Raw genomic sequence first — 21,734 nt, 5'->3', positions numbered from 1 at the left:
GTAAGGTGAGTCACGAATTATGATTAATTTCTTTTGTAAATCATTATTGTATGTTTCTGTGGGAGAGTCTATTTCATCCAGTTGATGGTGTGCATTTTATTTTCTAGGTTTCTTCAGACAACTTCCAGTATTTCGTTCTATTTATACCCTGTCTTTTGCGTTTAAATTCAGCCAATAACTCCAGTAATGTGCACAATTCCGCTATAGTAAAATTTTGTTGCATACCTAATTGAATATTAGTAAATAACCTGCTTTCTATAGTGATGTTTGAACAAAACTTAATTCTATATTTTGTTGAATTTAACAGTAATTAGAGACCAAAATTATGGAATGGAATCGGTTGAGAACCTTTCGTTAAATTTTCTTCCAAAGATCACCTTAACCCTTTCATTACCATATTTCTAACCAAATTACACCCTTATGTGTTTCAATTAATTTCTAACATAATCATAAATTTAGGCTGGTTTCATTAAACAACTCAAACTTTTTTATTTATCAACATATTAATGTGATTTTTGGAGGATAAATTAACGAAAGGTTCTCAACCAATTCTATACCAAAATTTTTGTCACAAAGTGACTTTAATTACAGGTAAATTCAACAAAATATAAAATTATTAAAATTTTTGTTCAAACATCGCTATAGAAAATGGGTCATTAGCTAATATTCAATTGGGTATACAACAAAATATTATTATAGAAGAGTTGTGCACATTACTGGATTTGTTACTGTCTCTTTTGCCAGTATAAAATTAAAATCCAGAGCAATACCCAGTATTTGATTCACAAATCTTTGATCCCCCATTTTGTGCACTTTCCTGGCATATACTGTTGAAAACGCTCTCGGCCTTTATAGCCTACCATATCCTTATCTATAAACTGTTTTATATGTGCTTTGAACACAGTCAATGAGGGGTCTTATTTTAAATAAGGGATCAAAGTCTGGTTTTCCACGTACTGGTGTACTGCTCGTTCTCTTACATGTAGATATTGAGTCAATTTTAAAAACCGTATCCTCGTCATTATACTTGAGACATATTCGTCGCCAAAGGGTTCATCACTACTCCAGTAATTTGTTATTCTAGGTAACTTTCTAATGCCCATAATAATATTTATGGCAAAATATGCTTTAATTTCATTCAAGTTTATGGGAAACCTCAAACTACGCTTTGTTTACATTTAGCGTAACGGTTTGTTTCCGCCGTAATCAATTCAAATAGGCACATCGGAAAAAGCAAAAAGAAATAGTCTAAAGCTTTACTCTCCTGGGTAAGACTGTGACTTGGTCCAGTTTCTTCAGAAAAATCACTGAAAGAAGGAGTTTTTAAATTTTCACTCCATTCAGGTACTAATTCATTCTCTTTATCGCTATCATCGGAGCTCTCGGATTCACTGCTTTCATTTTCGGAAAATGAAACCTCAGATTCATTATCAAATACCACGTGCTTTTTTTTTTCGGTTACAGAGTTAGATTTATCAAGGTCTTCAACGGAAAATCCTTCGAATTCTGACTCGCTGCTTGACAGAATAAAATTCGTATCCATTTTTTTGTCAGGATTACAAATTTTGAAAACACAACAGGAACAAATTTGGAAAAAAATCTCCCAAAATTCACAAAATTAAAAAAACACGTTGACCGTCGTACAAAACTATTGCTGAACTGTTTACACAAATAATCACGTATTTTCACGAATGTACTAATGAGATTTGCTTGGATATTCTCATTTAAATATGAATAGGTGATTACGGGCGGTTTTGGGCAGCTTGGTCACATGAACCAAATTTTTTTTCGGGCGGTTTGGTAACGAAAGGGTTAACATGTTGAGAAATATGTTTTTTTAATGAAACCAGTTCAAATTTATGACTATTTTAGAAATAATTGAAATACATAAGGGGTATATTTTGGTTAGAAATACAGTAATGAAAGTGTTAACATTGTAGGATAAGTATGAGGAGGCAGATCTGGCCAGTTTCAACCAGTTAAAACACTAAGGGGTTAAAGGAATACTGATACCAAATAATTACAAGAGAATCATATCACTTAACAATTGTGCTTTATTTGCCCAATTTTTGTAATATCTCTGACAGACATTCCAACAGAAAGAATGACCACTTTCACAGCAGGAGATCAAGGAATACCCTGATTTCCCATAAATATAGGCAACATTCCACTCGAGACAACTATTTCCCTTTCTTCGCCTTGATCTTCCTCATATAAAATTCAAGTTCTTTTCCTTCAAGTACAATACCATCGGATTTACCATATTGACCTGGTCGTGAAGTGATTTTTGCTGCAAAGAATAATAAAAAAAAACCTTTAATAAACAGAAAAAAACCCCCCACTACATTTCCTAATTTAGATTGTTCAACAAATCGTTTTACAAAATGCTCTATCAATGGCACTACACAAATTTATAGTGAAACACGTATCTATATAATCAAAATTCTTCAAAGTTAAATCAGGTTATGTCAAGCATAACTACTCATGCAGATATACCACACTTCTAATTCATTCAAATTCTCTATCAATTAACTTAGCATAATTCATAATTGGAAAGAGATTATCAGAATTTTGAAATTTGTACAACATTAAATTTCAGCCGAAAGATGGCTTAATTATTCATCATAGAATCTCTATCCCAAACAAATATACCCCAATTCTCCATAGTCAGTCAGCTGTGATTTGCATCAGTGCAAGTACTTAACACAATTACCCTTTCACAAAACTCTAATGCTAACAATTAGATTTGTTTTGACCTCAGTTGCTGTATAGATACATGATACCAAACACAGCAATGTCACTATACAAAACATGCATATGCACACGTATATGCATTTGCTTATGCTCCAGTAAATCAGCAACTCAGTCAAAATAAAAATGTAAGAGACTGATAAGCAGTGGAGTTTGTTCGACTAAAAAGAACTCTTGAATGAGGCACTGCAGCATAGTTGCAACTCAATGACCGAAACATGCAAAATAATACTTACCTAATAATCGACCAGTCATGAATTCTTCTTGAAGAGCTGGTTCAACTTTAGCTGTCTTTCGCCGTAATGTGTATTTTCTTTGATTTTTCCGTGAACGCACTTTGTTAAGAACAGATTCTTCTTGTTCTGTCTATAAAGGTTTTAACAAAATATACATTAAACCAGGTCACAATCATTATACACAAAACAGATTTCTACCAAACATCACATGGAAAATCACCACCCAGACATTAGAAAAATGGTGAAGTAATGATATGCACAACCCTCCATAATAAATGTGTGAACAATATTTCAGAATAATTATGCAGAAAAAAAAAAAAATCTGTTGCTATCTAGATTCAATGGAGTCCTCAACATCTATCTTAAAGTTGAATGAAAAGGTAATATTTCTGGAGGAAGCTTACTCTGCACCCATCCTGAATAAAGACCAACTGAGGAAGAGGAGGAGAGGAAAAACATCAAGAATTATACCAAATGCAGTCAGTGTAACTATGACATACTGGCACCATAGCTAAACATTTAGCTACTACAGCATATATATGGTCATCATTCTGCTTTTGGCAAATAAAATTGTATTTGTCTAAACAAAGCACAAACTTTTCTGGTTTAACCCTTTCGTTACCAAACCGCCCAAAACCACCCGTAATCACCTATTCATATTTAAATGAGAATATCCAAGCAAATCTCGTTAGTACATTCGTGAAAACACGTGAATATTTGTGTAAACAGTTCAGCTATAGTTTTGTATGACGATCGACGTGTTTTTTTAATTTTGTGAATTTTGAGAGATTTTTTTCAATATTTGTAATCCTGTTGTGTTTTCAAAATTTGTAATCCTGACAAAAAAATGGTTACGAATTTTATTCTGTCAAGCAGAGTCAGAACTCGAAGGATCTTCCGTTGAAGACCTTGATAAATCTAACTCTGTAACTGCAAAAAAAAAAAAAAGAAAAAAAAAAAGCACGTGGTATTTGATAATGAATCTTTCATTTTCCGAAAATGAAAGCAGTGAATCCGAGAGCTCCGATGATAGCGATAAAGAGAATGAAGTAGTACCTGAAGCGAGTGAAAATTTAAAAACTCCTTCTTTCAGTGATTTTTCTGAAGAAACTGGACCAAGTCACAGTCTTACCCAAGAGAGTAAAGCTTTAGACTATTTCTTTTTGCTTTTTCCGATGTGCCTATTTGAATTGATTACGGCAGAAACAAGCTGTTACGCTGAATGTAAACAAAGCGTAAAAAAGGATAGTTTGTGGTTTCCCACAAACTTGAATGAAATTAAGGCATATTTTGCCATAAATATTATGGGCATTAGAAAGTTACCTAGAATAACAAATTACTGGAGTAGTGATGAACCCTTTGGAGACGAATATGTCTCAAGTATAATGATGAGGATACGGTTTTTAAAATTAACTCAATATCTACATGTAATAGACACGAGCAGTACGTGGAAAACCAGACTTTGATCCCTTATTTATAATAAGACCCCTCATTGACTGTGTTCAAAACACATATAAAACAGTTTATAGATGAGGATATGGTGGGCTATAAAGGCAGAGTGCGTTTTCGACAATATATGCCAGGAAAGCCCACGTTTGGAAGATTTGTGAATCAAATAGTGGGTACTGCTCTGGATTTGAATGTTATACTGGCAAAAGAGACAGTAATGAATCCAGTAATGTGCACAACTCTTCTATAATATTTTGTTGCATACCCAATTGAATATTAGCTAATAACCCATTTTCTATAGCAATGTTTGAACAAAAATTAAATAATTTTATATTTTGTTGAATTTACCTGTAATTAGAGTCACTTTGTGACAAAAATTTTGGTATAGAATTGGTTGAGAACCTTTCGTTAAATTATCTTCCACAAAATAACATTAATATGTTGATAAATAAAAACGTTAGAGTTGTTTAATGAAACCAGACTAAATTTATGATTATGTTAGAAATTAATTGAAACACATAAGGGGTGTAATTTGGTTAGAAATATGGTAACAAAAACATACCAAACACAGCCTAAGTAACTATGACATACTGGTATCAGACCAAACATTTAGCATATATATATATATATTCATCATTCTACTTTTGGCAAGCAAACTGTATTTGAATAAACAAAGCATGACAAAACTTTTTCTTGTTCAAACAAACTAAGTCAAATGTGGAAGAAATGTTTCAGAAAAATATACCAAAAAGCAGTCAGTGTAACTATGACATACTGGCATCATGACTATACAACTAGCAATTACAGTTTATATGTTCATCATTCTGCTTTTGGCAAAATACAGACATTTCAAACACGTATTTGTATAAACAAAGATGATTTCTCCCCCTAATTTGAAGACAACCTCATTGGCCACAAAACACAAAAGCTCTCTTGTAACAATATAAAAATAGAATCTAATTTATATCCAGTTGACTTCTAAACAAATTCCCATTTTAATAACAATGCAACACAGGGAACTGAGGACAATATAAAGTGACTACCAAGTTCTTCCTCTAGCATAAAATTTTAAACTATTTGGAAGGGACCATCAGAATTTGGAAAATTATACATCATTCTGGTTCAGCCGAAAGATGGCTTTAAAAAAATCATCATAAAGTCTCCATCCAAAAACCAGTGTAATACTTATGTCATCAGTTCTGTTCCAAACATGCTCAATTCACTGATATAACAACATTTTTGATTTAAAAAAAACCAGCAATTTATTGAACCACTACAAATTGAACACAGAGAATAAATCATGATAGGATCTGAAAATCACAAGCAGTAAGAGTGTTATAGAAACTATCTGCAAAATAAATACAAAAATACATGAAGTCACAAGATCTAAGACGAGACACCACAATAAATCCTGCTCTGTGTATAAGTAATTTATTTTAACTAGCGAATGAAAATGACAGGCCTTACTGCCGTCACTAGTTACACATATCTAATTAATGACAAAATATAAAAACTGATTCTTTGAAAATGAACTAAGCAAAGCAAGCCAAGAACACCCACTTGTTTTGTTGAAATTAAATAAAAGGGGAAAAAAAAAAAAAAAAATTCCAGATTCAAATAGTCAATTAACTTACCCTAAGTCTTTATTGGAAAGAGATTATCAGAATTTCAAAAATTGTACAACATTAAATTTCAGCCGAAAGATGGCTTAATTATTCATCACGCAATCTCTTTCCAAATGAATACTACAATTCCCTGTACAGTCAGCTGTGATATGCAACAATGCAGGTATGTAAAAACTGTCCTTACTAATTACAAGATCCCAAAGGTCATAATCAAATTTTGATTTTGACCCCAGTTGCTATACAGATTTTTTCATAAATAAAGTTTTGTTTTTATATTGCTGGGTGTGATGACTGATTCCGTCATCAACACTGATTAACAGCAACCTTTGACAAGTACACTTGCATATTCCAGAAATACCAGCATAGAATGGTGAGCCACAGTATCAAGTTTGCCACTTTGAAAAACAGGACGCACATTCAAAATACAGAAAGTACTCGCCTTAAGTGAAGGAATAAATGGCATTGTGGCAGTAGATTTCTATCTCTGCAAGCTCATGTATTGACACCAAGACAAAACAGGTGAAGTATTTGAGATACTATTTATTACAGTATAGTTGGATTTTGTTCAGGTATGAAAACTTTTAAATGCCTAACACAAGTGAGAAACCCCATCCTTCACTTGAATACTTTTCAAGACATTCAAGTTTTTGTAACGTTCATATATTGTCAACATGTAGGTAAACAATAATGAAAAGTCAGTTGTGACTTCTGATAGGCATAAAATTACATAACTGTAAATGGTTGTAATGCACTAGCTAAAACCATTAATCCAATTTTTTCATCACCATGCAAAACTATATCAATGTTTGATATAAGTGCAGTCATGTAACTCAACTGTTGTTACAAATCGCAACACTATAGATGACAACCACATTTTAATTTTGAAGTTCAGAGTACAAGATTACTTACCAATTTCACGCCTTTTTTCCTACCCAGAGGCAGAGCATAATGAGCTTCATACCATTGTCGGAAAGGAGTACCATCAATTGTTACAATGCAACTTTTTACCAAAGTTTTCATTCTCACCAGCTCATTATTACTGGCATTGTATACAACATCTATAATTCTGCTTTTGCGGGTGATGCCTGCAAATTAAGGAGATTTTTTAAACACACTAATTAAATTATCAAAAACGCAAATGCTTTATTATGAGGCTGTATTGAGAATATAAATTGAGAAATTTTGATGGAAGATATGAAATTAAATAACTTTAAAACAAGTTTGTATCACAGAACAAATGGATAAATCTGTATCCTAATTATTCAAAACCACATCTTACATACTTTGGCAATCTTTCCCATTTAATCCTTTAGCATTTAAACTGGCCATATTAATCCAAATATTCTACTTGTTTTGTTTAAAACCAGCCAGATCTGGCCTCTTAAACCTACCCAACAATATTCTAAAAATAAATCACATCACTGACATTTCAAAGCTTCGAGATAATGCATGATTAATTCAAAGATAAATAAGCATTACATTTGACAAAGTAACCAAAATGTTAAGGTGATGCAATATGTGAAACTGAACTGTTTATATAAACTATAATATGATCAATACCACACAGAACCTATATTCACTTTTCATAGAACTAAAAAAATATCATTTGGTAAACAATGCGATATCTTAACACCCCCTTCAAACTTAATCCATAACTCCAACATTTAAACTAACCATAATATTCTACCTTCAGATTACAGTCAATGCAATGCCCATTTATTCACACTTTTTAATTAATTATGCATTATCAAGTAACAGTGACATTCTGATGATGTGATTACTTATAGAATGAAATTGTAGAGTAGGTGTTAAACCAGATACTGGTTAGTTTAAATGCCAAAGGGTTAAAACCAATGCCATTCTTAAAATAAACAATCATTGAAATTTCGAAGTTGCAAGATAATGCACGATTAATTCAAAGTAATCTGAATGCGCAAGGATTAAGATCATGTAAAGCAATACTGCATCAGGTCTGGATAACTTCAGCAGCAAAGAGTAATGAAGACCATCGTGAACTATTTCATCATCTGCAGATTACTTTCAATATTCATAAGCTCATCTATTATAAAACTTACCAATTAAGTTACCATCTCTTGTTTTTTTAAGAAAAAAAGCATTGAAGCCATCAAACTAATTCACTAGAATATTACTTCTAATTAGTCAAGAATTGTATCCTCCACATCCAAAGACTATACATCGCAATGTATACATAATTTATTTTTACAAAATATAAGATGCTTTAACTCTTACAAATTATAGACTTCAGATTTGGCATCCAACAGACTCAACAATAATGGGTAGACTTTACTTGAATCAGACGTTTCAATTTACACTCAATAGTAAAAATTTAGTAGTGAATGTGACAAATGATTCCCAAGAGGGAATATAAATTGACTAGTGAACCTGATAACACTTATTTTTGATGATTGGTGGTATACTTGTTTGTTTACAATGAACATACAATAACACATTTTTCAGACAATTAAGATGAACTCTTGTCAGTGAAGCAAAATTATAAACTTTTTCAGAAACTACACACACATGCTAGGTACTCCAACTCCATACATTCATTTCAGAAAGCTATATGAAGCAATATACTGCATCAGGTCTGGATAACTTCAGCAGCAAAGTGTAATGAAGACCATCGTGAAAGATTTCATCATCTGCAGATTACTTTCAATATTCATTTGAAAATATTACAAGCTTATCTATTATAAACTTAACCAATTACATTACCATATCATGTTAATAAATGCACTGAAGTCATTAAACTAATTTACTAGCATATTTCAGATGTGAACCAAATTCAGTTTGAATTACATTTATATACCAAATTTGAAGATTTTCAAAAATTGAAGGCAAACAGAAAAGATCCTGAATTTCCACTAATTATTCAAGAATTGTATCAACATCTAAGACCATATATCCCAATGAATTTCTAATGCATTATGAAACGATTTATTTTTTAAAAATGTGTTGTATCCTAGTGACAAGCAGACTTTGCTAAAATCAGACGTTTCAATTTACATTAATGGAAAAAATTTAGCGAAAATGGCAAGTGATTCCAAAAGAGAGAAGAATATAAATTGACTAGTGTACCTGTCAACACGATGATAGGTGGTATACCTCTTTGTTTACAATGAACACACAATGTTACATATCTCAATCATGATGGAATCTTGTCTGTGAAGCAAAATTATATACTTGCTCACTTCACACGAAAGCTATATAAAGCAATACTGCATCAGGTCTGGATAACTTCAGCAGCAAAGAGTAATGAAGACCATCGTGAAAGATTTCATCATCTGCAGATTACTTTCAACATTCATATAAAAACATAACAAGCTCATCTATTATAAACCATACCAATTAAGTCACCATCTCATGTCTAACCTTTTAGTTATCAAACCGCCCCCAAAAAGTAAACAAAGCGTAAGAAAGGACAGTTTGTGGTTCCCCACTTAAATGAAATTGAAGGATATTTTGCTATAAATATTATCATGGGCATTAGAAAGTTACCCAGAATAATAAATTACTGAGGAGATGAATATGTCTTGAGTATAATGACGAGGACACGATTTTTGAAATTGACTCAGTATTTACATAGAGACACAAGCAGTACACCAGTACATGGAGAACCAGACTTTGATCCTATATTTAAATAAGACCCCTCATTGACTGTGTTCAAAACACATATAAAACATTTCACAAGCCTGAGATACTTATCCGTCGATGAGGGCATGGTGGGGTATAAAGGAAGAGTACGCTTCCGGCAGTATATGCCAGGAAAGCCCACAAAATGGGGGATCAAAGTTTGGAAGATTTGTGAATCAAATACTGGGTACTGCTCTGGATTTGAATTTTATACTGGCAAAAGAGACAATTATAGAAGTCAGCATGACCTAGGGTATGATGTGGTCTGGAATTTATCACTTCCATACCATAACCAGGGCCGTATATTAATTTTTGACTGATTTTTCAGTTCGGCCAAACTTGCGGAGAATTTAGATACTGTGGCAACACATTCATGAGCTACAGTGATCGCTAGTAGAAAAGGACTGCCGTTGGATATAAAAAAAGCAAAATTAAAAAAAAAAGGTGAAATAATTCAACAGCAGAAAGGAAATTTGCTAGCGACCACATACAGAGATAAGAGGCAGATTAATTTTGTCTACCTGTGCACAGCCACATGTGGATGAAAATGGCACGCCATTTGTGAACGTCTATTATAACAGGTACATAGGTGGTGTAGATTGGCTGAATCAGATGATGCCTTATTATCCAGTTGGCAGATCAGGGAATCGATGGTGGCGATACCTGGTTTGGTATATAGTAAATATGAGTATTACTAATGCGTTTATACTATATACCAAATCGGGACAGGCTTGAAAGCTATGCGACCATCTGCAGTTCTGTGCAGATGCAGCAACACAACTAAGAGCTGGTTATTCCTAAAAAAAAAAAAAAAAAAAAAAAACTGCTGGGAGAAAAAAAAAAGCAAAGCCTGCCAAGGGGATATCCCTCTGAATTCAGCCGATCTCCATAAATTAGAAAAAAAACCCAGGGTCACAAAAAGCAGTGTCGCGAATGCCTTCATCAAAAAAGGAAAGCTCCTAGTGGAAGGGCTGTTGAAACAACTTTCCAATGTGCATTATGTAGAGTGACAAATTTTGTTTAATTTCTTTTGTAAATCATTATTGTATCTACGTATGTGGGAGAGCTTATTTAATCTAGTTGATGGTGTATGTGTATTTTATTTTCTAGTTTTCTTCAGACAGATTCCAGTCTTTCATTTTACTTATACCTTTATGGTACACCTGTCTTTCTGTGTTTAAATTCACCTGACGAATCCAGTAATGTGCACAACTCTTCTATAATAAAATTTTGTTGTATATTTAATTGAGTATTAGCTAATAACCCAATTTCTATAGCGATGTTTGAACAAAAATTTTAATAATTTTATATTTTGTTGAATTTACCTGTAATTAGAGTCACTTTGTGACAAAAATTATGGTATAAAACTGATTGAGAACCTTTCATTAAATTATCTTCCAAAAATAACATTAATATGTTGATAAATAAAAACGTTAGAGTTGTTTAATGAAACCAGACTAAATTTATGATTATGTTAGAAATTAATTGAAACACATTTTGGTTAGAAATATGGTAACAAAAGTATTGAAGCCATCAAACTTATTCACTAGAATATTTCCACTAATTACCATACATCCTGATGTATACTTAACATATTATGAAATAATTTATTTTTACAAAATTGTGGTATCTAACAGTCTCAACAACAATGCTTGAATCAGATATTTCAATTTACACTTAGTAAAAATTTAATAGTGAATGTGACAATGAAAGGATTCCAAAGATAATAGGTGATATACATGTTTGTTTACAATGAACATACAATAACACATTTTTCAGACAATTAAGATGAACTCTTGTCAGTGAAGCAAAATTATATACTTTCTCAGAAACTACACACACATGCTAGGTATTCTAACTCCATACATTCATTTCAGAAAGCTATATGAAGCAATACTGCATCAGGTCTGGATAACTTCAGCAGCAAAAAGTAATGAAGACCATCGTGAAAGATTTCATCATCTGCAGATTACTTTCAATATTCATTTGAAAATATTACAAGCTTATCTATTATAAACTAATTCACTAGCATATTTCAGATATTTTCTGTTTGCCTTTCACTTCAATTTTGTTCCAAGTGATTTCAAATTTGGTATATTGATGTAGTTTTGTATGCTACTCATCAGTTAACATCTGTTTTTCATGCTGGCGTGGTAGAAGACTATACCATGCTTCAATGTCTGCCTTGGTAGGGTCTTTACAACCAGATACCCTTCCTAACACCAACCCTCTTGCTTCTCCCATGTGTAGTTTCCACAAAATTGGTGAAATTTGACACCAAATGGGATGGTCAAGGTGTAAAAATATAAATTTTCAAATTTTTTTCATAAAAACACACCCATCTTACATCAATTCAAAGGCTGTGGTGAAAATTTTTTTTAGAAAAATCTTAAGAACTTCCGTTGTTTAATGCTTTGTTGGGCACTGTCAGAAGTGACAAAGTAGAAAAATCTGACAAGGAACGTTACTGCTGGTTTGAGTTGATTCTTTGGCTACTGACAGCTAATACCATGACTGGCCAGAGCTAGCTATCTGTCTGTCTCTCTCTGTATCTATCACTCGAAAGTTATTGGAACAAATTTGACACCTATAGCCATGCGTTTGAAAACACACAGAGCGGTCCCGAACGCGCAGTCCTCGATCCTATTATTTTTAAACTTCATTTGTTTTCTATTTTGATAAATTCTCTCTGCTGAAAATTATATTCTTATATTTTAAATAATTTGCAATTTCAGAAAATATATTTTTATATTAAATTTGCGTTTTCTAATTTGATAAATTCTACAGTCACAGAGGTGAACAAGTGATAGATATATATATATATATAGAGAGAGAGAGAGAGATAGTGAGATAGACAGACAGATAGATAGCTCCGGCTAGTCAGTAGCCAAAGAATCAACTCAAACCAGCAGTAACGTTCCTTGTCAGTTCTACTTTCACTTCTGACAGCTAATACCATGACAGTGCCCTTTGTTGTAATGTCATTGCACATAAAAATGCCAGCTCCCAAATCTTATTTTCTGACTGTAAAATTTATCAAACTTCAAGCCTCTGTAACAAGCAAGCAAGTTCAGCATTAAAAAAAAATCACATCTACATATCAAATTTGAAAATTTTCAAAAATTGAAGGGGGAAAAAAAAAAAAAAAAAAAAAAAAGAAGCAAAAACTCATATTTCCACTAATTATTCAAGAAATGTAATCCTCCATATCCAAGACTGTTACATTTCCCAATTATGGTGAAATCTTGTCAATGAAGCAAAATTAATATACTTTCTGACTCAACACATTCATTTGTGAAAGCTTGATAAAGCAATACTGCATCAGGTCTGGATAACTTCAGCAGCAAAGAGTAATGAAGACCATCGTGAAAGATTTCATCATCTGCAGATTACTTTTCAATGTTTGGTATTTACTGTATGAACCTCCTTTGCTGAACCACTAAGTTATTAGGACATGGAACAGCATTTATGTCAAACAGTGGCAGGATAGATGGAAATATTTTGCAATCTTAGCCATCGGAAACATTCCTTCAACATGACACAAATTGATATGTCATAGCAGCCAATGGAACATTTGAGAAGATTGTGGGAAAATCTAAAAGCCTAGAGGATGCAGTAAGCTATTTCCAACAGAAGAAGCTGAATGTAAAACATGAAATAGTACTACCCACTGTTGATTGATGCAAATAGAAGACAGGCTGCATCAAATTTGTGCCTGTATAGAAACTGACACATATATGCTTCTTTTCTAAAGGAGCTGGCAGTAAACCATTACACCACAGTTGATTATAACAGCCACATGTACAGAGAACTTATTATAAAACTGCACAGATTGAAATAGATCAATGGTGCATTTCAGATTAGTCATGTTCCAAAAACAGAAATGGCAGCTTCCATTAGTGAAGCAATGGTGTGTATGGGTTGGTTGGATAAGATTAACTCTCTAAACTTGTAATCTTTTTCTCCAAAAAATGACTGGTTATAAAAAAAAAAGTCAAAACCCCTACTAGTGTATGAAATCAGGACCTTAACTCTTTCGTTACCATATTTCTAACCAAATTACACCCCTTATGTGTTTCAATTAATTTCTAACATAATCATAAATTTAGGCTGGTTTCATTAAACAACTCTAACTTTTTTATTTATCAAACATATTAATGTGATTTTTGGAAGATAAATTTACGAAAGGTTCTCAACCAATTCTATACCAAAATTTTTGTCACAAAGTGACTTTAATTACAGGTAAATTCAACAAAATATAAAATTATTTAAATTTTTGTTCAAACATCGCTATAGAAAATGGGTCATTAGCTAATATTCAATTGGGTATACAACAAAATATTATTATAGAAGAGTTGTGCACATTACTGGATTTATTACTGTCTCTTTTGCCAGTATAAAATTAAAATCCAGAGCAGTACCCAGTATTTGATTCACAAATCTTTTCCAAACTTTGATCCCCCATTTTGTGCGCTTTCCTGGCATATACTGTTGAAAACGCACTCGGCCTTTATAGCCCACCATATCCTTATCTATAAACTGTTTTATATGTGCTTTGAACAGTCAATGAGGGGTCTTATTTTAAATAAGGGATCAAAGTCTGGTTTTCCACGTACTGCTCGTGTCTATTACATGTAGATATTGAGTCAATTTTAAAAACCGTATCCTCGTCATTATACTTGAGACGTATTCGTCGCCAAAGGGTTCATCACTACTCCAGTAATTTGTTACTCTAGGTAACTTTCTAATGCCCATAATAATATTTATGGCAAAATAGGCTTTAATTTCATTCAAGTTTATGGGAAACCTCAAACTATCCTTTTTTACGCTTTGTTTACATTTAGCGTAACGGTTTGTTTCCGCCGTAATCAATTCAAATAGGCACATCGGAAAAAGCAAAAAGAAATAGTCTAAAGCTTTACTCTCCTGGGTAAGACTGTGACTTGGTCCAGTTTCTTCAGAAAAATAAATGAAAGGAGTTTTTAAATTTTCATTCCATTCAGGTACTAATTCATTCTCTGGCACTATCATGCTATTAGCTGTCAGAAGTGAAAGTGCTCACTGCTAGTGAAGTATCTGTCTGTCTGCCTGTCGATTCTTTGGCTACTGACAGCTAATACCATGACTGGCCGGAGCGAGCTATATGTCTGTCTGTGTCTCTCTCTCTATCTATCTATTACGAGTAGAAAACACAAATTTAATATAAAAACATATTTCCTGAAATTGCAAATTATTTAAAATATAAAAATATAATTTTCAACAGAGAGAATTTATCAAAATAGAAAACAAATGAAGTTTGAATTTTAAAAATAATAGGATCGACCACTCACGACTACCTAGCGCGGACGCGCGAACTTTCGAGTAATAGATAGATAGATAGACAGACAGACATATAGCTCGCTCCGGCCAGTCATGGTATTAGCTGTCAGTAGCCAAAGAATCGACAGGCCAGCAACAGACAGATACTTCACTATCAGTGAGCACTTTCACTTCTGACAGCTAATAGCATGATAGTGCCCATTCTCTTTATCGCTATCATCGGAGCTCTCGGATTCACTGCTTTCATTTTCGGAAAATGAAACCTCAGATTCATTATCAAATACCACGTGCTTTTTTTTTTCGGTTACAGAGTTAGATTTATCAAGGTCTTTAACGGAGAATCCTTCGAATTCTGACTCGCTGCTTGACAGAATAAAATTCGTATCCATTTTTTTGTCAGGATTACAAATTTTGAAAACACAACAGGAACAAATTCACAGAATTTAAAAAAAACATGTTGATCGTCGTACAAAACTATAGCTGAACTGTTTACACAAATAATCACGAGTTTTCACGAATGTGCTAACGAGATTTGCTCGGATATTCTCATTTAAATATGAATAGGTGATTACGGGCAGCTTGGTCACATGAACCAAAATTTTTTTCGGGCGGCTTTGGTAACGAAAGGGTTAAACCAATCCAATATGGTAAGCAGATTAGCATAACTAGAAAACATCAGATCAAAAGGTCTTGAACTTTTTGTTCAGCTTCTTAGTATTCTGAGCACAAAACAGTTTAATTGGCAAGTAGTTTTACACCACTACCTGGTATCTTAGTAAAGCCCATTTTAGTACACAATGGACTAGGCCACTCTGAACCTAAGGATACCACCTAATTAAAAAAAAAGTTTAGCACTAACTTCACCACACAAACAATGACTTATGTTGATCAAATTTTATATCAGACACTTAAAAAAAGAATCAAGAATTCCAGACAAAGAGAGTTCAGGAAAAGGGAAAAAATCCTTAAAATTGATTACAATAAAATCAAATATCTAAAATAAAACAGCACATTCACACACCTAGCAAAATATCATCAGAAAAGTAAATGAAAATAGACCACCTGCAAAATTACCAACATGTGATCTAAAACTACAAGTACAAACAGAATTACCAAAACGGAGGCTTTCAGTATAAAAATAATTCTCTGCACTTATAGCTGTTTTAGAAAAAATGCATTTTTTTAAGGAGAGGTGTGAAACTGCATCAGCCCGAAAATCGATATTCTGAACAAATTATGCCTGACATACTTGATAAATATATATACAAAGACAAGTTAGCAAAAAGGTTAATCTCTAGTTTAACACCCAGTCACAAAATTGAGGGAAAAAACGTGTAATAGGTCTAAAACAAAGTGTAGCAAACAAATATGAAAAAAAAAAAAAAGGGAAAAAGAGCGCGCAGATGAACGGGGTTGGGGAAGAGGACTTGGAATATTCAGGTTCTAACTCAGAGGATCCGAAAACCCAACTTTAATACCCGGTCACAAAAATGAAAAAAGAAGTGTATAGGTGTAAAACAATGTGTAGTAAACGACTATGAAGAAAAAAATGCGCGCTGACAAATAGGGGCAGGGTGGAGAGGACTTGAAACCGGAACCATGTGGTTTGGAAGTAAACTACTAATATTGCTAATTTCTGAATGTTTTAATTAAAAAAAAAGAACAGGTTTTCACTCAGTTATATAAAAGTAGTCAGAATAACACAAAAAGAAACAGCACTAAACCTTTAAAAAGCTCCAAACAATAATGACGACTAAGCCATCAACTATAGTTTCACACTATAATACAGAATTACATTTTAATATTGAACCAAAATGTAACCCCAGCATGGCCACAGCCTCAAGGCTGAAACATAAAATAGAAGGAAAACACAACCCATTAAAGCATACTTATTCTCCCGAGACGTTTTCGACTCAGAAAAGTAAAGACAGATGAAATGAGATGCCCGGCGCAATAACGACACTGCCAGCTCCCGTCCTTATCCAAGCAGAATATTGAAAATTATACTTACTTTCAGATCCCCAAGCAAAGTTGCCTGTGTCTAGTCTAAGAGCTCGGAATTTTCTGTTGCCACCTCTAGTTCTTACTGTGTGAACTCTTCTGGACCCCAGCTAGAATATAATCACATAGAATATACGTTGTTAGTAGGACCAACAACATATTAACACGGTCGAATAACGACAGCTACAAATTTTCATTTTACACAAGCTCTGCTTACCTTTGTCATTGCAGCCGGTCTGCCAAGTTCATAATTCCGCTTCTTGCGGATTTGAACCTTACGACCCCCAGTCGCTTTTCGCTTGTGCCAATTCGCACGACTGATACCTGAAAAATTGAGGAAATTGAGCTGATTTCAGTACTTGCAGCAGCGATATTGTGAAAATTTAAAAAGTTATTCCTGCAGCCTTTTCAGAGCATAAAGGACACTACTAAATACAGAGGTCCCGATGTATCTACGTAACGATGTTCTTGCAGCGCACACTTGTTAGTGTTAGGGTGTCATTATGCCCACACAGCGTTCATTTGTTTCGGGCATGACTACAGACCCCCCCCCCCAACTTTGAATGATCATAACTCTCAGAAAAATGCATTTTTTTTGGATTCCTACATAATTAGGTACTATCCCGATGCGCGCTAGATAGTCGAAACATACTTCCACTAGAGCACATTGCTATTATAGATCATTAAAAGTAGTTGTGGTCGGAAAATTGACTAAAATTTCACCAACTAAAACACGATGTTTGGGTATTCTTTCATTACAAACAGCATATTTGATCGAGTTTGACAACTATGCTGTTTAAAACGAAAGAGTACCGATGTTTGTGTACGAGAAATTTATTTTACATATTAGTGGTAATACAAAAAATTACTAACTTACATGCTGATAAAGATGGTTTAATATTAGGTGAATTATTTCTTCAGATTATTGACAAAACGAGGTGATATACACGAACCTATAATTCACTGTTGGATTTGTGTATTTGATCAAGTCAGCCATTGATCTGATGTCGTTACACTGCCAACACAATTCTACTTCAAGCTAGTATTGCAAAATTCATCAAACCGCCATGTGCGCCCCCCTTTTTTTAACGAAGACATTGTCGAAAACAATGTATAATTAGAATCGGCCAATTCTTGAAATAGTTACAAACACGTGTGTACGAGTACAATAAAAAACGTTTTTCTTGAGATGCCAAAATCCAGTGCTATGTACACACACAAATATTTTCCGCCTTAGATAAGATCATGAGGCATTAATCGAAAAAGCATTACTCGTAATGAATTTTTTTTAAAAAACTACCTTAAATATATATAGAAAAACTAAATATTAAAAAAGAATTATATCTTTAAGATTATAATTCAACAATATCAAGTTTACCAGTTATATATTCAAAAACATATGTAGGATTCTGCTGGATATTAAAAGGATAAGAAAAACAGATACTCACCCATAATGGAGTAAGAAGTAAAAGGAACCTCTCATGTGATCACGTTGAACAATTCGCTTGTTCGAGATTAGCCAAACGGAAATGAGATTTGGTAAAAGGTCATGTCCGGTTGTACCATGTGACGTTATTGAAAAATGTTTACGAAGTCTTGTTATAAATTGAGAGGAAACCCATATTTATTGCATGAAACGAAATTAAATCGAAATATCGTTAAAATTTCATGTAAATATGAATGAATATAATAATTATAAATAAGTTTCCCTGGCGGTATCCTGGTTAATGCATCCCATAACATTTTTATTTTTGGAATTTTCTGAAAATTTTTGCGAATGTCTGTTCTAAACACTGCAATTCAAACGATCGTGCAAAAAGAAATTTGTTTAATTATCCAAACTCTCTGCCCTAAAATCATAAAATTTCCACTTTCTCTCGATTAAAAAAAATCATAGTTTTAAAATACGGACAGTTCGAATCTGCCATTTATTTCTGTCAGAGTGACAGAGAAACGAGGAAGGTAGTCGTGGGATGTGCTAGAAACAACAGCCAAATCTCCCTTTTCATATAATTTCAAAAGGGAGATTTGGCTGGTGTTTCTAGCACATCCCACGATTACCTTCCTCGTTTCTCTGCTACTCTGACATGTATTGATGTTTTCGAATATTTTTCTCCACATAAATCTGTAATTGAATGGTGATGCGTCCAAAGGTGATCCATTTCTGGGATTTAAAAAAAACAAAAAAACAACGTGTAATTTAGATTTTTACACACTACCTACCAAGTGAATGTGTGTGTGTTAGAAGAAAAAAAAAACATTTACTAACCAAAAAGTATGCTATTAAAATATCTTTTACATAACTTTTTTTAAAATCACTGGATAAATGCCAGCAATGACTTCAGGTTCTCCAATCGATATGGGTTAAGTCTAATTTGAGGATCTGTGGGAGTGGGGAATTTAATCCCCGAATGTTTTTTGCAAAATCGTGCGAGGTCCATTGTATAGAATACAAATTTGCAAAACCGTTTTTGAAAATACCAAAAGCTAACAAAGTTAATACTGGTTACATGGTTTGCTTCGATCCAGAATCTATAATAGGCCATGCGTATGCGCGAATATCTTGAACTTTTTGAATTTGGATTACAAAAATTATTTTAAAATTATAAACAGAAACAAATGTCAAATCGAAAAAGAGTAGAAATTTTATGATATATTAGAAATGGGGCGGGGTGGGTAAAAAAAAAAATTGCATAATCGTATGAATTCCCACAAATTCGCAAAAGATTTTCTGAAAATTTAAAAAAATAAAAAAGCTATGAGGTGTCTAAACCAGAATTTTGCCATTTCTGTTTATTAGTTGATAATGCCCTGGGAATTTCTGTTATTTAAGAATCATTTGGCGCTGCTAATGATACATAAAAATATAATAAATAAATAATTACATAATACACCATAAAGTATATGAGTGAATATAAATTTATTTCAAACCTACCCTAATAAAATTCTGGGGTGATAATTCCTCTAGAAAAGAAATAGGTAAAAATAGACACTATATGTTTTTAACTAGTGACGGAGTCACTAGATAAGTCAGTTTGACCTGTTGGAATTTCCTAAATCTCCCTTCACTACTCTACTATTTTTCATTGTAGGTATGCATAAAGTATGTGTATGACAAAAGTATGTATAAACGAAATAAATATGATTATTAACTACTACATTTTTTAGGCAACAATTCTTAATCTTTTGTATACATTAATTTCTTTGGTGTGCACTGATAGCAAAACTTAAGCATGCACACCTTGGAGAGAGCAAAGCTCCCAATCATATAAAAAATATAGGAGAAATACATCAAGAAATTCAGTTCTAGAAACAATATGCAAAACAAAAAATGCAATTGTTATTTGCAGAATGCATCAGCTCTGTAGTCATGAATGTAGACACTGCAAAACTTCCAAAGTCCTACATAAAATATAACCATTAGGTTTTTCTTTTCTTTTTTTCATTACTAACTGTTGGTTGCAAGTGTCAATATTTTTTTTTTTTTCACAAGGTAGGGTTTGAACTCAGAACTCAAAGAGCTGAAGTAGATATTGCAAGTTATGCTGTCTAATGCTCTAGGAATTGTGCGAACCTTCTGTCCTGGAATGATACTCTATTTATTGAACCTCTTCCCACCCCAGTGAAGGTGCATGACTCAGTGGTTAGAGTGTCATGCTCGCAACCATAAGGTAGTGAGTTCAATGCCTGGACTGGGTTGTATGTTGTGTTCTTGAGCAAGACACTTTATTTCACATTGCTCCAGTTTACTCAGCTGTAGAAATGAATTACAACATCATTGCTGCCAAATTGTATGGCCTTTGCCTTTCCCTTAGATAACATCGATGGTGTGAGGAGGGTAGGCTGGTATGCATGGGCAATTGCTGGTCTTCCATAAACAACCTTGCCCAGACATGTGGTTCTGGGGTTTTAACTTTCTAGGTGCAATCCCATGACCATTCATGACTGAAGGGGATCTTTACCCTTTCTTTTTAGCTTCTACAATACTTGAACTTTGATACTCCTCACAAAAGTAATATCACATTTGAAGATAAAAGAAAGTTAATTTTCAAATAACATTTTTTTAAATGAAAAAATACAGGAAAGGGGGTGAACAAACTGAGCTAAAAAAGTAAGCTTCCAATTTAGTACATAAAACTCAAATGTAAATTGTGTGATTAGCAAAAGAAAAAAAAAAGTAAATAATACAATTAATCACAATTGTGAAAATAAAATTCAAGAACTTCTTTGTGGCTGCCTCACATTATTAACTTCACTGAGAAGTGGAAGTTTCTTACTGACTGATCTGCTGGTTGGGCTGTGGATTCAGGTACTTCTAAAATCTTGTCTTGGCAAGAGAGGATTGAATTCAGATTCATATAAGTTATGTTATCACAAATAGAATGAGGACACAAAGTGCTTTACCTCAAAGACTTGGCAGCATATCCAGTGTTGAACATCAAAATTTCTTCAAAGCTTTGCTTGAAATTGCAATTCAAGGGCTTGACATTTTTGTAAGTAAATAAGATCTTTCTTCAGTTCATCATTATCTGACATTTTCTCCAAATTGTAGAAATATGGGTTCATAATCAATTTTTCTGAAATTTCCTGGTTGTCAGCAGTAAAATATTCATCAAACAGTTTTGACATCATTTCCAAATAAGAGCCAATTTCTTCATACATTTTAGAGATGTGGATCCAACACCATCAATTGTCTTTT

The 21,734-nt window shown here is 33.2% G+C and overlaps 1 protein-coding gene across 1 annotated transcript; it reads right to left on the bottom strand.

Moving 5' to 3' along the window:
• Positions 1 to 2,036: 2,036 nt before the first annotated feature.
• Positions 2,037 to 20,072, bottom strand: LOC106875728 (small ribosomal subunit protein eS8). Its single transcript, XM_014923974.3, has 6 exons — positions 18,484 to 20,072; positions 17,253 to 17,359; positions 17,046 to 17,145; positions 6,971 to 7,146; positions 2,988 to 3,117; positions 2,037 to 2,290 (listed from the first exon to the last, which is right to left on the bottom strand). The coding sequence occupies exons 1-6, from the start codon at positions 18,485 to 18,487 to the stop codon at positions 2,181 to 2,183; spliced, it is 627 nt and encodes a 208-aa protein (XP_014779460.1). The 5' UTR covers positions 18,488 to 20,072; the 3' UTR covers positions 2,037 to 2,180.
• Between the last annotated feature and the right edge of the window lie 1,662 nt (positions 20,073 to 21,734).

This window comes from Octopus bimaculoides, chromosome 4, assembly GCF_046866305.1.
Source record: "Octopus bimaculoides isolate indiv1 chromosome 4, ASM4686630v1, whole genome shotgun sequence".
NCBI lineage: Eukaryota > Metazoa > Mollusca > Cephalopoda > Octopoda > Octopodidae > Octopus > Octopus bimaculoides.
This window is presented reverse-complemented; position numbering and strand designations above follow the sequence as displayed.

What these genes read in the sequence shown, in the direction of transcription:
- LOC106875728 (XM_014923974.3), bottom strand. An exon ending in CTTTGCTTGGGGATCTGAAA is followed by an intron (nt 7,147 to 17,045) that starts GTAAGTATAATT and finishes CTTAATTTGCAG; the next exon opens with GCATCACCCGCAAAAGCAGA. An exon ending in GGAAAAAAGGCGTGAAATTG is followed by an intron (nt 3,118 to 6,970) that starts GTAAGTAATCTT and finishes AAACCTTTATAG; the next exon opens with ACAGAACAAGAAGAATCTGT.